Source organism: Podarcis filfolensis (genome assembly GCF_964270895.1).
Source record: "Podarcis filfolensis genome assembly, chromosome: 3".
NCBI classification, from domain to species: Eukaryota; Metazoa; Chordata; class Lepidosauria; order Squamata; family Lacertidae; genus Podarcis; species Podarcis filfolensis.
Genome location: NC_139606.1, coordinates 2420025 through 2434836, shown reverse-complemented (window position 1 = coordinate 2434836; position 14812 = coordinate 2420025). Strand labels below are relative to the sequence as shown.

The 14812-nt window shown below is 45.1% G+C and overlaps 2 protein-coding genes and 1 long non-coding RNA gene across 17 annotated transcripts in view; 1 reads left to right on the top strand and 2 right to left on the bottom strand.

Annotated features, from left to right (window-relative positions):
* Positions 1 to 1096: 1096 nt before the first annotated feature.
* LOC310759492 (uncharacterized protein) lies at positions 1097 to 8932 on the top strand. 14 transcript variants are annotated; one of them, XM_083606797.1, is made up of 6 exons: positions 1910 to 2778; positions 6042 to 6090; positions 6425 to 6503; positions 7325 to 7467; positions 8272 to 8344; positions 8519 to 8932. In XM_083606797.1, the coding sequence occupies exons 1-5, from the start codon at positions 2715 to 2717 to the stop codon at positions 8297 to 8299; spliced, it is 363 nt and encodes a 120-aa protein (XP_083462923.1). In that variant the 5' UTR covers positions 1910 to 2714; the 3' UTR covers positions 8300 to 8344; positions 8519 to 8932. The 14 variants fall into 14 exon arrangements, 7 of the variants coding, with proteins under 7 accessions (XP_083462921.1, XP_083462923.1, XP_083462922.1 ...); XM_083606795.1 differs by lacking the exons at positions 1910 to 2778; positions 8272 to 8344 and adding an exon at positions 1097 to 1124; XR_014546332.1 differs by lacking the exon at positions 1910 to 2778 and adding an exon at positions 1449 to 1899 and having other exon boundaries at positions 6425 to 6656; positions 8272 to 8932.
* Positions 3553 to 5873, bottom strand: LOC310759543. The gene is made up of 2 exons (XR_014546395.1): positions 5750 to 5873; positions 3553 to 4818 (listed from the first exon to the last, which is right to left on the bottom strand). It is a non-coding gene; the product is annotated as an uncharacterized lncRNA (long non-coding RNA).
* A 765-nt stretch (positions 8933 to 9697) lies between the features above and the next one.
* Positions 9698 to 14812, bottom strand: part of LOC310759423 (opsin-5-like) — a 13403-nt gene continuing 8288 nt past the window's right edge. The window contains exons 1-4 of one of the 2 annotated variants that reach the window (XM_083606657.1): positions 14547 to 14812; positions 12001 to 12294; positions 10981 to 11312; positions 9698 to 10165 (exon numbers count right to left, since the gene is read on the bottom strand). In XM_083606657.1, the coding sequence (XP_083462783.1) occupies positions 9767 to 10165; positions 10981 to 11312; positions 12001 to 12294; positions 14547 to 14778 (1257 nt within the window). In that variant the 5' untranslated portion in view covers positions 14779 to 14812 and the 3' untranslated portion in view covers positions 9698 to 9766. The remainder of the gene's footprint in view (positions 10166 to 10980; positions 11313 to 12000; positions 12295 to 14546) is intronic. The other variant, XM_083606658.1, reaches the window with a different exon arrangement.

The window sequence follows — 14812 nt, the reverse complement described above, 5'->3', positions numbered from 1 at the left end:
GCTAGAAGACAAGGTACACAAAACAGGTAAACCAATACATTTTCTTCAGTACCGTGTTGCACCTCTGGGGAGAACTTGCAAGCCTTTCAACTTTCCTTGGAGTCCATATCAAAAGTACCCAAGAAAGGAAGAGCTCAGTCCAGACCAGAATACTTCCTAAATATGGTGCCCTGTGCAAGGCTAAAACTTGGTGCCCCCAAAATGCATCTTCTCAATTTTGCAACCCCTTTGCTTGGCGCTCTGTGCGGGGCAACTGCCTGAACCATCCTAAATCCGGAGCTGCCCCCCACCTGCCAAGCCGCCTTCTCCCCCCAGAAGCTGGCCCTCCCGGGATGGAGACGGGGGCCTTGGGCTGGAGCGGAGGCCCTCGGCCTGGAAAGCAGCCCCTCCAGCCACAGAGCCGGGTCTGCGGAGAAGTTGGCCAGACTGGGACAGGGGGGTGCAGAACCCCCGCCCACGGTGCGCCCCCCCCCCGGGTAACTGCGAGAGGCCGCGTCTCCTCGGGGCGCCTCCGGGAAAGAATCCTGCCGCTGCCGGGCGTCACAGCGGTGCGGGGGGGGGGGCAGCAGAACAGACCCCTCTGGCCCCGGGGGGGCCCTGGCCAAAGGACCCAAGGAAACTTCTGGAGTTTCTCGTCCGCGGTCTCGGGGGGGCTGCTGACCCCCCTCCTCGCCAAGGGAGCCCCCCCCCGCACGGAGCCTGGCCCCCCCCCCGCCGCCTCCAGCCCAGCCGGACTCTTCCGCCGGCCCTACCCCGACCACGCATGCGCCTTGCAACGGCGGAGGGGGCCGCAGCGGGGAGGGGCGGAGCCAAAGGGGGCGGGGCGGAGCCAAAGGGGGCGGGGCGAAGGGGTTTCCAACGACACCAGCGGCTCCCCTGCGCAGTTTCCGACAGGCGTGGAGGAGGAGCCGAAGGAGCCCGCGTCGGGCGCCGCTTTGTTCTAAAGGCTTGGAGGGAACCGCGTCAAAACACAAAATGCATAAGGAACACAAAAGCGGAACAAAACAAGAACCGCCTCCCTCCCACCCCGCGTTCCCAAGGATATAGGACGTTGGTCAGCCGAAGGCAGAACTGAAGAGAAAGGTTTTCACCTGGTGTCTGAAGGTGCCTCATGGAGGTACCAGGTGAGCCTCTCGGGGGAAAGCGTGCCTGTAGAACTCTTTCCCTTGAAATACCTCGCAATAAGTGAAGATGCAGCAATGGATCACAGAACTGTAGAGTTGGAAGGCAGGAACTGTTAAGCTGTGGGTGAACATATCAGACGACACAGCGATTCTTCAAACAGCTCTTGTTTATTCACAGGCAAGAAGAGAACTGAACTGAAGGGTTCAGCCAGCCTGCTTATATAGAGCTCCACTAGAACGCAACAGTAACAACTTTCTGTAACTATCCAATCACTGAACGCCACTTTCAATCCCTTATTTGCATATGTGGACCTGCGTGAAAACTATCTACAGTATCCCTTTGCTGGCCCAGGGTGAGAACTTCAGTACACAACATTACCTATTGTGGAGAAAGGCCTGTGAATAAAATACCTACTTCTCATTAAAAAAGAAGACTGTTATGGCTTCTAAACCTTGACTTATAGAGTATTCACTGGCTGTGGGTCATGATGTTTGCATCTTGCACCGGTTTGTTGACTGATTATGAATGCCTGAAAACTGCACTGCTTTCCTCCTCCTCCTTTCAGGCATTCTGACAGTTCTGGGGAATTCAGCTGTCCTGGCAGCAGCTGTGAAGCGCTCCTCCCATCTCAGGTCACCTGAGCTCCTGACGGTTAATTTGGCCGTAACCGACCTTGGAATGGCCATCAGCATGACCCTCAGATTAAGAGTCTCAGGCTCTACTGACTGAGCTGGGGACCCATTCCAATTTTCATCTGGTTTTAAGAGCGTTGGGGTGCGGGGTGAGTGACAAGCCCCACTTTGGGAGCCCCAAAATGGTGAAAGCAAAAACTCCATTAGTATTTTGTTGGTGGAAAAGGTTTTGTGCCTTTAAAGGCTGTTTAAACAGAAAATGAACAGCTTCAACCCTCCATGGAGGAGACTCAGGCTACGTACAAACAATATCTTTGAACCACATTTCCAGTCCATTTCTCCCGCTTAAAGAATTCCGGGCACTGCTGCTGGGAATTGTAGTTCTGCGAGGGGAAAACTACAATGCCCAGAACTCTTTGAGGCAAAGAATGTGCTTCCAATGTGCTTTAAAATACAGTGTTTATACATAATTGGCTTGAATTTCTGCCTGTTTTAAATGCCTTTTAACAAAGCTATTCACACAGTTCCCTTTTAACATACCTCCCTTACTATCTTTTAAAAAGATTTATCTGTAATCATATTCTCTCTTTTCTCCTTCTATCCTGAAAAATCATATTAAAACCCTTGGGCGGCAGGGAGGGAAACATAGAAAATCATTAAAAAAAACAAAAATCGCCCATTTCTATTCAAGCAACCAGAGCGGAAACAGGATCTTGCACTGAACGTCCCTCGGTATATCATCATAGTCAAAAGCGCAATGTAGAGCAATGCAGAAGCATCTGCAAACCTGCCCTGATTTATTGACAGTTCCCCCATGTTTCCCCACCATTCTTAACCTGCATGTGGAAATTTCTGATCAGAACCGGAAGTGTGCAGTTGTCTAGAGCTCTCTGTCTGTCTTCTCTATGGTGGAAGGAGGAGTTCTGTCTTTCTGTTTGCTCTCCCAAGCGCTGCTGAATGTGTGGCGCCCTCAGAGGCACTATTGATTTTCTGGACTCCTGTAATAAGATGCAGACTCGGAGTAAGGGAGGCTCTGACACTTTTGACCCACCAAACTTCTGCTGTTGAAAAAGCAGTCAGCTTTTTGAGTTATGAAAAGTTAGAAGGATCCTGGGCAGCCCCATACGACACAAGCTTTTACTGTAAAGTAAATTCTGCTGAATTCAGTGTGGAACCCACTTGCAAACAAATGAACACAGAACTGAGGCCTTAGGCTTAACACACCTGCTTAAATTTGTGAAAGTCAAAAGTGGCTAAATAAATGGTGAAAACTTGGCTTCTATCATCTAAAGTTGGTTGAAAGGACACCCTGTTGTGTTGTTTAGTCAGAGATGGATACGAAATACAAAAGAGTATTATCTTCCCAAGTGATGCCGCCTTGGCCGCTCTGAGCGAGGGCAACCTTTCCAGACCCTTTATTTCCCTGGCAGATACTTGGGCTAGAAACTCCCTTACGCCAAGTAGAATGAGATGGCTGTAGCTGTAAGCAACAGGCATCTTGGAGCAGGCACAGCATATGCCGCCTGGCAATCCCAGCAGATAGGAGAGGCTTGTTGCTGCCCATCAGCTGTCATCCTCTTATGACAGGCTGCCATTCCTCAAGTACTTGAGGAAACTGAGTTGGCCACACCTGGCTGGCACCAGGGGAGCTTGAGAACATAAGAAGCATAGAACTGTAGAGCTGGAAGGGACCCAGCCGATCATCTAGTCCAACCCCTGCAATGCAGGAATATATGGCTGGCCCATCTGGGGATCAAACCTGCCACCGTGGCAATTTATTTGTTAAGAGGATGGGGGAAAGGGAACAGTTCTTCATAAGGATCAGAATAAATGGGGCTGAAATTGCGCCCTTGAAAGCACCATCCTGGATTTGGAAAACTGATTTGCACCCAGGAGCCATGGGTGCAAACAGCATTTATTGTGGGGCAGGCTTTATTTTGGAGGCTAAGGGCAGAGCTGAGTTATCTGTGACACAATTGGTCAGTTAGTTCAGTATTTTTATTGATTTACTTGATTTAGAGGGGGCAGCTCCCTCCCCTCGCCTCCCTGGCTATGCCCATGCCAGGAGCCTGACACATCGTCTTGGGTGTGGTGATGCTTTCAAAAAAGCAATCCCCAATATTCATTTTCTTTCGTTTTATGAACTGGTTTTATAATGTGGTTTGGTTTTATAATGTGTTAAAGAAAGCAATAATATTTTGCTATCATCATAATAGCTTCTACGGATAAATTTGACTAAGAAAACTTAGTCGCGTCCCTTAAGAGGAGCAGGGCTTGTGGCTGCTGGTTTTCTCAGGGCCCAGGGGTGCTGCATCGCAAGGTTCATTGTGACATCTCCCTCTGCTGGCTCATTGGTTGCCAGAGCTCTAGAAGGCCTGGGATCTCCTATGCTTGATCATTCTGTGCTTGTGAGAGTAGAGAGAGCATGTAAGTAGGATTTCTTTCAGCATACCGGACCCTCTTAATTGAGGGTCCGCGTTGCGCACAGGCCATAGGTGCAGCCCCCCTTCCTTGGGAGTGGTGGTGTGATCGAGGGGGGCCTTTAAAAGGCAGCGGTGCGGCGTTGGGGGGGTTTACCTGGGTTTGCACTGCCAAACACCTGCCCACCCACCCTCGATTTAGGTTTGTGCTTTGGCCTTGCTCTGGACTTCGGTTGGTCGCCTGTTTTGGAACAGGGGCCGGGTAGGAATTTTTTCTATTTGGCAAATTTGTACTGGCCTCTTGGTTTTCGCCTACCTCTTAGCAATTGTCACAACTTTGTAAGGTTTGGCGGTAAGGCATTGGCTTAGTGAAATGTGGGGGGGGGGGGGGAGGAGCGGCCATCACCTGCCCCTCCAGGTACAAGGGTATTCCGCTAAAGGAATCCGCAGGTCCGGATCTCGTCCAAAGTCTGCTTGGGAGGCTAGGGCCATGCCAGGACCCAGCGGGAACCCCGGGGTGAGTTTCAGTTGGTCGCCATTGATGGAGCTCCCTCTGTTGGTGGTTTACTCTTCCAGACTTCCTGCAAGGTGGGCAGGAGTCAATGCCTAAGCCAGGCATGCCCAAAGTCCGTTTCGGGGGCCTAATTTGCAAGTAAAGTATGGATTAACCAGTGAAACACAATGGCAAGACATCCAATTGAAACATATGTTGGAAAGGCAGTTTGGCCCTGATGCTATAGCAGCATTGGAAACACCCATGCTGCTACAAGATTTAATCTCTGCAGCAAAAACAAAGAACTCTACACTTGCACTATATAAAACTCTACTCAACAGGAAGAAATATGATTTAGAATATGATGGACAAAAATGGAGTGAAGAGTTAGGGGTCCAGATAACAAATAATATATGGGAGTCAAGTATAAAATCAACAGAAATAGCCTCTGTGGATCTAAGACTAAGACTTCTTCAACAGAAAATAATATTCAGAGTCCACTGGACTCCAGCAAAACTATACCAGAAGAAAATAACAAGTACAGACAACTGCTGGAGATGTGGGAGCAAAAATGCGAACTTAGTACATATGATGATTAAATGCCCGATAATAAGATCATTTTGGTGTGAGGTGAGGATATTTATAGCAAGAGTAATAAAAAGAAATTGTGATTTAGCGGAATTAAATTTAATTCTAAATTATATTCTGGAAACATGGGAGATTACAAGGGGTCAAAACAAATGGATGTACCGTGCCATATTAGAAGCAAAAAAACTTGTTTTGATGATTTGGAAGAGCCGCAAAAAGATTCCATTGAGCACATGAATTGATAATATGGACAGACTAGCTACATACAAACAAATTGCATGTGGACGCAAATTAAGAATGGATAAATATGAAGAAATCTGGAAGGAATATTTAAGCGATAAGGCGGATAATGGTGGGAAGTAGGGGGAGGAGAGAGAGGCAGGAAAATATTGTTAAAAAGGTGTAGTCATAGGTATATCAGTGTATCCAAATCTGAACTGTCAAACTGTGTTATTAGTGTTATTGTGGTTTTTGTTGTCCGTTTCGGGGGCCTATTTCCTGGGGTAAAATCACTGAAAAAACCCTCAACAATTAAACCCAATACCACTCATTGCTGTACGCAATAAAGTTGTGGCCTAAATTTTGCCCATTCACCTTCAGAGTCAAATTCTGTCTGAGTGTGTTCTCCTTCTTCTTGGGGGTGCGCCGGGGCCTTGATGCGCAACTGAACTCTGTGGTGATAGGGAGCTTAGAGGCGTGAATGCAAAAAGCAGTTTTGGGACGTAGATCAGGAGAGGACGAACTGTGAGCCCCATTTCTCACATTTTTCTCTTTCTTTTCTAGGCTTACCAGATTGCGAAAAGCCATTTTGCGGATGGCAAGGAAAAATAAAGTTTGCCCTGTTCCCGAGTCTGCCCCCCCGCCCCCTGCCCGCCCCCCCGGCAGGCCCCTCTTCGAAAGGACTTCCAAGGTAAAACCTTTCAGCCTATAGAAGCAGATTCCAGTCCCTGAGATTTCTCAGGAAAGGTCTCTGTCTGAGGCCTCTTTTGATCTGTAGATCATCATATCCCATGTGGCTCTTTGTTTCCCTGTAGGCTCAGGCAAAAACGAAGCAAAGTCCCCCTGAAGGTAATGTCTATTTCTAGGGATGTCTTCAGAAAGTCCCTCTCTGTGTGTGTGTGTAAGAAGCCTCTCTAACCGGCAGCCTTCTCTTCTTTCCCTTTCAGAAGAGCTCATCCTGGAAGACGTGGAGGAAGAGGAGGAAGAGACGGGGCGGCACTGGGGCACCTTAATCAATCGTTAACGGTTCTTGGCTGTTGTCAAGTTGTGCTTCTGCGTCTTTCCTTGAAGGTTGCGGAGATGAGGTGGTAGCGCAGCCTTGTCCCGCTGCCTCTCAGCAGGCGCCGCTCCAGGCCAAGGCCGTTTGCTGGGCCCAGCCGTGGAAGCAGCCCCTGCCAGGTACTGGGGGGAAGGCTGTGGTCCAGAGCATCTCTCCCAGGCTCAGGGGGGTCCAGGGGTGGGACTAGAGAGAGGTTTGGGATGGGGGAAAGGCATTCAGCTGTGAACCTCACTATGGGAAGTCAGGCTCTCAGCCTGAGGGGCAAAGGGGTGGGGATTAGGAAGCTAAGGAAAACCAGAAGAAAAAAACAACCATTTTTTAAATAAAACCTGAATATATATCTAAGGCAGGAGGGAAGCCAGAAGCAGCCACAACATTTTTTTTGTATTTTAGATTTTTGTACACAGTTTTGTGGGCCTCGGGCTTTTAAGCAATTTATAAATTTGTAAAATAAATTTTTATAAAATTATTTGCACCTATTGTTTCAATTTCCTGCTCGCACCAAAGGTAACTATCAGAATATATTGTACTAGGATGATTTTACAGATTCCCGAGTTGGAAGATGTCATCGGTAGGAGGCAATGTTCCTCTCTGTACTCTACTTTCTGGGCACCCACATTGTCTAACCTAAATGCCAGCAGCAGCCTTCAGCGGTGCATGCTGGTGCCTAGTGTTTTGTTGTCGCTCTTCTCTGTGAAAACAGAAGTGTGGGTCTGCATGCAGTGTTAGGTTTTGTGCATTCTTCTTTCCCATATTGTTTGACACTTCCTTTGCTTTCTCTTCCTAGGCACCCCATGAAGTGGCCCAGCAGGCGGTAGATGCGGATGTGCATTGCGTGGGGGTGAGCACCTTGGCTGCTGGCCACAAAACGGCTTGTCCCTTGGCCGCCCAGACATTCTCCTCATGTGTGGAGGCGTCATCCCTCCCCAGGTACTGTGCACCACCTAGTGCTAATCCAAAGATGGCTTGTTGTGAGAAGATTAAATTGTTCCCGGTGAGGTGGGGTCTCCATCTACTTTTTCCTCCTCCTCCTCCAGGCAAATGAACACCACTGAAAGGCTTTTGAAATAGCATCTAGCTTTTGAAATGTGGAAATCCTTCAGCAAATTTTGGAAAGCATTGTAGTTTCTTGGTTTAGGGTTCAGAGAACAACGCAGTTGAGAAGCAGCCTCCCAAAAGCTTTCGAAAACTGTTAATATAATCAAATAATTTAAAAATCATTTTTAAATTTAAAAATATTCGTAAACATTTTAAGAAATGAAGAAAAAAGGGACCAGTTTCCTTTACTGAAATAGAAAATATATAATTTTTTTTTCTTCCAGAATTTGCTTTTTTTCCGGGGGGTGGGGGTGGGGTGGGGTTATAAACAAGAATAATGTTATACAAATGAGTACACTGTACCAAGTATTCTTATGTCATTTGTATATCACAAAAATAGCATAATAAATGTGGAAATATGTCTACAACATATTTTTCATTATTAGTGGTCAATGTAGAAGTTCTTGGTTTATGAATTGGTTTGAACAGTTAGGAAGAAGAAGGGAAGAAAGGGCTGGAGGGGGGAATGGTGATTGGAGTGGGGTAGAATTTGCTTTTCTGCTTTGAATCTCTTGACCTTGGTATAATTGTTGCACCTGGCAAAAGATTCGTATAGAGCCACAAGTCTCTGGTTGTCTTGGAGCAGAGGTGAAAATGTTCACCACTTTTGATGATTTCATTCTTTATGTTAGATAGGATAACACCTAGAGCAGAGATTGCTTGAACCTGTAGTCACTAGGACTTTGCACACATGGCGGGGTTTGCGTAGGTGAGAGCATCACTGTTTCCCCCCATAGCTAGCATACCAAGTTATTTTCCCTTCTCCATGTGTGCTACCTCCTGACCTGCCATCGCTAAACTCTGCTCTTTTAGCATATGTTCTGCAGAATTTTACTTTACAAAGTTTGCATGCATGTTTTATGTCTGTTTTTCTCCTGCACAGGATTATGACTTCTTGTATGCCTCTGGTGTTTCCAATATATTTGGCCCTGGAACCTGAATCCCAAAAGCAGCTGTCCAAGTTCTTGATATCGAGAAATGCTTGGAAATGAGGCAGCAATCTCTGTAAACCTCTGTCTCATAACAAACTTTATATCTTATAGTTTGTGTTGATGCATTGTGATTTGCTGATAAAATTGTTAAATCATCTACAATGTCTGGTGTTGCCTTATGCTTTCTAAGAAAGTGGGAAATCATCTGCAATATTATTACATATGTATGTAAGATCTATCAAAGAATCTAAATGAAATGAGTAAATTTAAAATTTTTGCATATAAGACGGCATTATATCTGAAATACATTTCAGATCTTTGGAAATGCAAATTACAATTTAAAATAAATGTTACTGATACAGAAAGGGGGTAAAATTATGTCCTGCTGTTTCATACTGTTTGTTCACATGCCTCTTGCCCTTTCGGTTCAGTCTCGTTGCCCTAGCTTTGTTTGCTTGTCAGATTGACAAATATCCATTTCCTACCCCTGGTAGTCTGCCTCAGGCACGGGCAACCTTTGGCCCTCCAGATGTTTTGGCCTACAACTCCCATGATCCCTAGCTAACAGGACCAGTGGTCAAGGATGATGGGAATTGTAGTCCAAAACATCTGGAGGGCCGAAGGTTGCCTATGCCTGGTCTACCTTTTTCTTTTCCTTCTCAATAGCCTCTGTAGAGTCTGAAGTTGGTGGCCTTACGGGAGATATGGGCGGTTTCCAGTTCTGTGACCTCACAAATCCATTACTGAGATGACATGCACAAGACGGATAGAGCGGCCCTTTTATGAAAAGTCCATTTTTTGTAAGGTTCTTGCTCAACAGCCTTAATAGAAGTATCAAAGGGAGAGGTGTTAACAGCCCGTTAAGCAAAGGTCTTTTCTTATTCTTCAAGACGCCTGTGCCTCTTGAGACTCCATCATTGACACCTGAGCTCAGCATCCCATACAGTCCAACAAAAGCACAAAAACAAATGCCAAGTTCACTAACATTACAATCTCTTTTAACTGCCTAAATACCTCCTCTGCCAGCTATTAATATAGCAAACTCTAATTTAGTCCATGTGCTCAAAATTCCTTGAGATTCCTCATTTCTTGCTGGCAGGTCTTTTTTTTAAAGAAAAAAGACCTTGGAATTATCCTGCAAGCAGTTTATTATAAACTTCCTAGGAATTACTGCCCTTGCAGTGTTTCCCTGGGAGATTTCATGATCTGGACTTTAGAGCAACGTTTTCAAATAAGACTTCTGCAGCTGCAGCTGATGGATTTGGAACTTCTCCACTGTCTGTCTTTCTGAATGAAGAAATGTGCGCGTTATCCCTTCCTGACCAAATCACTGACACATGGCTATTGGTGGTATGCTTGGTGCTAAAGTAAACTTTCTGACTACAGCAGCACTGGAGGCGCTTAATTTCACGCCGGAAAGTTTTGCTGAAAGCATAGTAAATGAAAGGGTTGTAGGCTGTTGAGGATTTAGCAAAAAGACATGGCAACAAGGTAACGATGGGTGGTATTGATTCACTGGAGTGAAATATTGACCAGAAGCTGACTGCGGCATATGGTGTCCATGCGCTGAGGAATCCCACACTGATCAGTACAGCCATCTGTAAAAACAACCACTTATAGTTAGTTAGTTACTGGCTGGCTTTTTATATTTTCTCCTTCTCTATCTGTTATTTCGAATCAGTGAGAGAAATGAAGGATTAGTGCTTTAACATTTAAGAGATATTTAAACAATTGGCTCTTGCATTCATTTTAGGCTGTCCATTTTATCCTAAGACCCAAAAGCAGTATCCTCTGCACTACAGCAGCCCTCCAGCAGAATAAAATAAAGATCAGGATAAGAAATTAAGAACAGCATCCTTTGTGTTTATCAGATGCTTTACATCATAATGGAATGTCACCTGTTTCAAATTATAGTCCTATAGAAGAAAATATGCCAGAACCTCAGCATCTCATACAATAGCAATATATATACCACGTGCTTCCTCTATGAGCCCATGTATTGCAAGATCTGAGAGTCTTACAGTATACAGGTTCATCATTAAGTTAGTCCCCAGTATGTATGTGGCTGGGAAAACCCAACCAGATGGGTGGGGTATAAATATTTATTTATTTATAATATTATTTCTCATTAATACAATAAGCTTTCATACCAATGAATCTAACAACTGAAAAACAGATAAACAGAGGAGTTGCTCAATGTCTGCAACTCAAATGGAACACAAACCCTACATGAAGGCAAACACACACAAACAGCCCAGTCCATAGCATCCATAAGTGCTTTGGCATTTCCCCAATATTTTGACAATAATTTTAAATCTGTAGGGACAGAATCAATGTCTGAGTCAAAGGAACACTGTGTTCCTATTGCTCTTTAAAATACAAAAATACTCTGCTCACAACAAGACATACCCACCAATGTCAATTTCTTCTCCAGCTTTGCTGCATTTGAAGTCCTGTTGAAGTTCTGCATCTTTTGATAGGTTTTATGAACCTTCCAGGCTATACCCAAGTAACAGATGGTGATGGTAATTGCTGGCAGAATTGTACACAGAATGAACATGCTCAGAATAAAGGAAAGCCCATTAGCCGAGTTGTGGAACTGGCTCCAGGCTATGGTGCAGGAAGTGCCAAATGGTTCTGGCCCGTAATGCCCCCAGCCTAGCAGAGGCAACATGGCCCAGAGGGCTGCATACAGCCAGATCAAGGCAATAGAAACATGGATGACTTTTCTGTTGATTGTATTACCTAGGAAAAGAAAAGAAAGTAGACTATAGACACCAACACTATTTGAATAGCATAGAAATCTGCCAGGCAATTATCCCTGTCGCTCTGTTGTCCAGCTTTCCTGGGTTTCAGACTCCCCAGGTTCTATTTGGAAATGGCAAGGACTGAGCATGGGATCTTCTGCATGCCCTGTAAGCCATGACCCTTCGCTCGGGCTGTGGAGACATTATGTACATGATCTCCGTCAAAAATAACTGTTTGAGTTATGGCTATATAGACATACTTTAGAACACACTCGTCTAGTGTGATACTTTTGTGTATATTGCCTGACAACATTTACAGGCCTCCTCAAAGCATTCTCAGGGAAGCTTAGGACATTTCCATTGGTCACCAGATGTGGTTAACTATCTTTGGCTAGTAGCAGAGGTACACAGCCAATGTAAAGAAGAACAGTGTTTTTCACACCAGCACCACAGTGCCAACTCCTACATGGTATTATGCATTTCAATTTACAGCTCAAAACATGTTTACGGCCAGACTGTATATCCGCCCCCATTGTTTACTGCAGTAATGCTGAATATATCTAATCTATAAACACACAGAAAAGGTCTGATAGGCTCTTTAAAATATTATTCCCTTGGCCTTGACATGAAGTCTAAAGCTTTGAAATTGTTTCACCTTTGCCACCCTTCTGTGCTTCGTTACTCACTATTGGACTTTGAAGAGTGGGTTACAAGAAAGCGGATTACAGCCATCACAGACAAGGTCATCATGCTGGCGACACCAAACAGGAAACCCATCAGGGCATAATAAATGCAAGTTGCATCGCCCCCCAGCCAGGCATGGTTCCAAGCAGAAGCAATAGCCAGGGGATACATGCTGATGGCCATTCCAAGATCGGTTACGGCCAAATTAACCGTCAGGAGCTCAGGTGACCTGAGATGGGAGGAGCGCTTCACAGCTACTGCCAGGACAGCTGAATTCCCCAGAACTGTCAGAATGCCTGAAAGGAGGAGGAGGAAAGCAGTGTGATTTACAGGCATTCACAATCAGTCAACAAACCGGTGCAAGATGCAAACATCATGACCCACAGCCAGTGAATACTATATAAGTCAAGGTTTAGAAGCCATAGCAGTCTTCTTTTTTAACAAGAAGTAGGTATTTTATTCACAGGCCTTTCTCCACAATAGGTAATGTGTTACCCAAAGTAACATGAAACAGCTTGTGAATTTATATCAGTGGATTTGTGACTGAAGGACAGGTAAGGGTCAGAGCAAAAGTGGATTCTGTTTCAGCCACAAATCAGTCACTTTCTAGCATCTAGTCTTGATACTTGTGGTATGCTCTCTTCAACACTGTAGAGTTATTATCTTGACATTGTAAAAGGTGAATTGAAATGTGCATCCAAAAGAAAATGTTGGTGGGGTCGCCTGCCATTCCACAGCATAGCAATCCCTAGAGTAGTAAGACGTGGGGAGGGCGAGAAGGCTGTCCAGTCCTGACACCCTTGTTGGTGCAAACTCTGTGCTCAATAGCAGATTTTCAGACAAGACAAAATGGGTGGAAGTGATCGGGAATATGGTTCTGGACACTCCCAAGCTTATGATTCCGTGGGTCTCAACGTTCAAACTCTCTCCCTCCTCCACCCCCAAACCTTGATAGCCATGCGCTCAAGGTTTCATGGCCTCAGTGAAAACTATTAAGTAGCATCTGCACTCACTTGGTCAAATTATTGATCTAGGCTGTATTCCTACACACAATTACCTGAAAGTAAGTCACAATGAAGTCATCTAGCCTTACATTTCAGTAGACGTCTATAGGATTGCACTGCCAGTTTGTTGTCAGCTCTGGACACAAAGTTGTCCTGAGCACCTTGAAAGAAGGATTAAAAGAAAGGGTGGTGTCCAGAGAAGTAGTTCCACTAGCACTAGAACTTCTGTTTGTGTACAGAACAACCCTTGCTGCTTCTTTCCTTGTGCCTGCTCCACAGATCTGCTCCGGAGGGTGAACAACAGAAAAAAAGATGGAACCCTTTCTCTACCATTTACATGATGTGAAGAGAACATCTTGTTAAGGGCCACCCCAATCTCTGCCAAGTGGTGTGAGGTTCCAGGAGTCTTTGCCCTTATCCAGGGTTCATGTTTCCATTGGAAAAATGAGGCACAGCGGAGTCTTTTAGATAATATGGTTTTACTTACACATATATACACCTTAACCTTGATGGAGGAAGTGCAGAGGGTGAATGTAATTTTGCCAACCTTTCAGGGCAAAGTCTTCCCATTATACCTTTCAAAAACTAGCTTATGACTGCAGTGTCTAGTGATGGCTTCGATAGTGGAGGGGACCACTGCAGCCACCGCAGATAAAAGCTTTCATATGACCTTTTCAGTCTCTGCACTCATTTCACAAGTCTGTGCCAACTCATCCAACAGAGATTCAGACACCATTAGGAAAATGTGTGAGGGGATCCATGTAGGATACTTGCACCTCAGCATGCCTCATGCTCATGCCCCTGTCCACAAACTCTGCTGCACATAGAAATCCTTCACCCACTAGCTGTCACCATCAAAAATAATACATGTGTTTATCTCAAAATGCTTATGAGCTTCAGCCGACTTCAATCTGCGACCTCCTTCCCAACAGCATATTCTGCAAAACTCCATCCATCTATAGGAGCCTTTGCCACCATGGACCAACCTCCAGATATTTTGGAATGCAGTAGCAGTGCTGGCTGCAACTCGTGGGAGTTATAGTCCAAAATTATTATTATTATTTATTAAATTTGCTAGTTGCTTTTTCTTGCCCAAAGCAAGCTACTAACTAACTAACTAACTAGCTAACTAACAAAAAATGCCCACATAGATACATTAAAACCAAGCAGGGAAAGAAAAACATTTTTGAGGGCATGTGACTGATGAAGGCTGATTTAAACTAAATTTTGAATGAGCTGCTAAATCATGTACTGTATGTGTCTTTCTGTAATGCATGAAACAGTCAAATATACAACTCAGAAATTATTCAGTTTCCAGAAAAACCCTTAATAATAAAAAATTTAAAAAAACCCTATATCCACACTCAAACCACACATCCTCCAACCCGTCTGAAGACAAAATAACATTACACCATAGAACCAAAACAAGAGAGAAGCAACTTTACTTTATAGCAATAAACAGTCAAACATGGAGACCTCAGTGCTGCTTGCACTATAAGTCCTCTAAATACGCAGTCCTGAATGAGCAGAAAGGCAGGACTTACCTATAACCAAAAGAAACACCCCTGCTCCATAATCCCCTGTGGGGTGCAGTTTGGAGATATAGTGCTCTTCCATGTCCCGTTGTGGAGATGGAGAAAGTTCTGAAGCCAAGGAATGCAGGGCGGTGGGGAGGAGAGGCAACTCCTTAGCTTGGCTGCTGGGCAGACAGTGACAGTGAAGACAGTCCCTGAGAAGGAAAAACCCCACCACTTTGGACGCTGGTCCCTCTGTCATGCGTTGTGGCGCATTTTAGGAGACAGGAGCTGGG

Bases quoted from the DNA above. Each gene is read 5' to 3' on its own strand.
- LOC310759492 (XM_083606791.1), top strand. From the start codon at position 2,715: ATGTGTGGCGCCCTCAGAGGCACTATTGATTTTCTGGACTCCTGTAAT. The intron at 6,091-6,424 runs GTTTGCCCTGTT...TTTCCCTTTCAG, and splicing joins GGATGGCAAGGAAAAATAAA to AAGAGCTCATCCTGGAAGAC. The intron at 6,504-7,324 runs GTTCTTGGCTGT...TTCTCTTCCTAG, and splicing joins ACCTTAATCAATCGTTAACG to GCACCCCATGAAGTGGCCCA.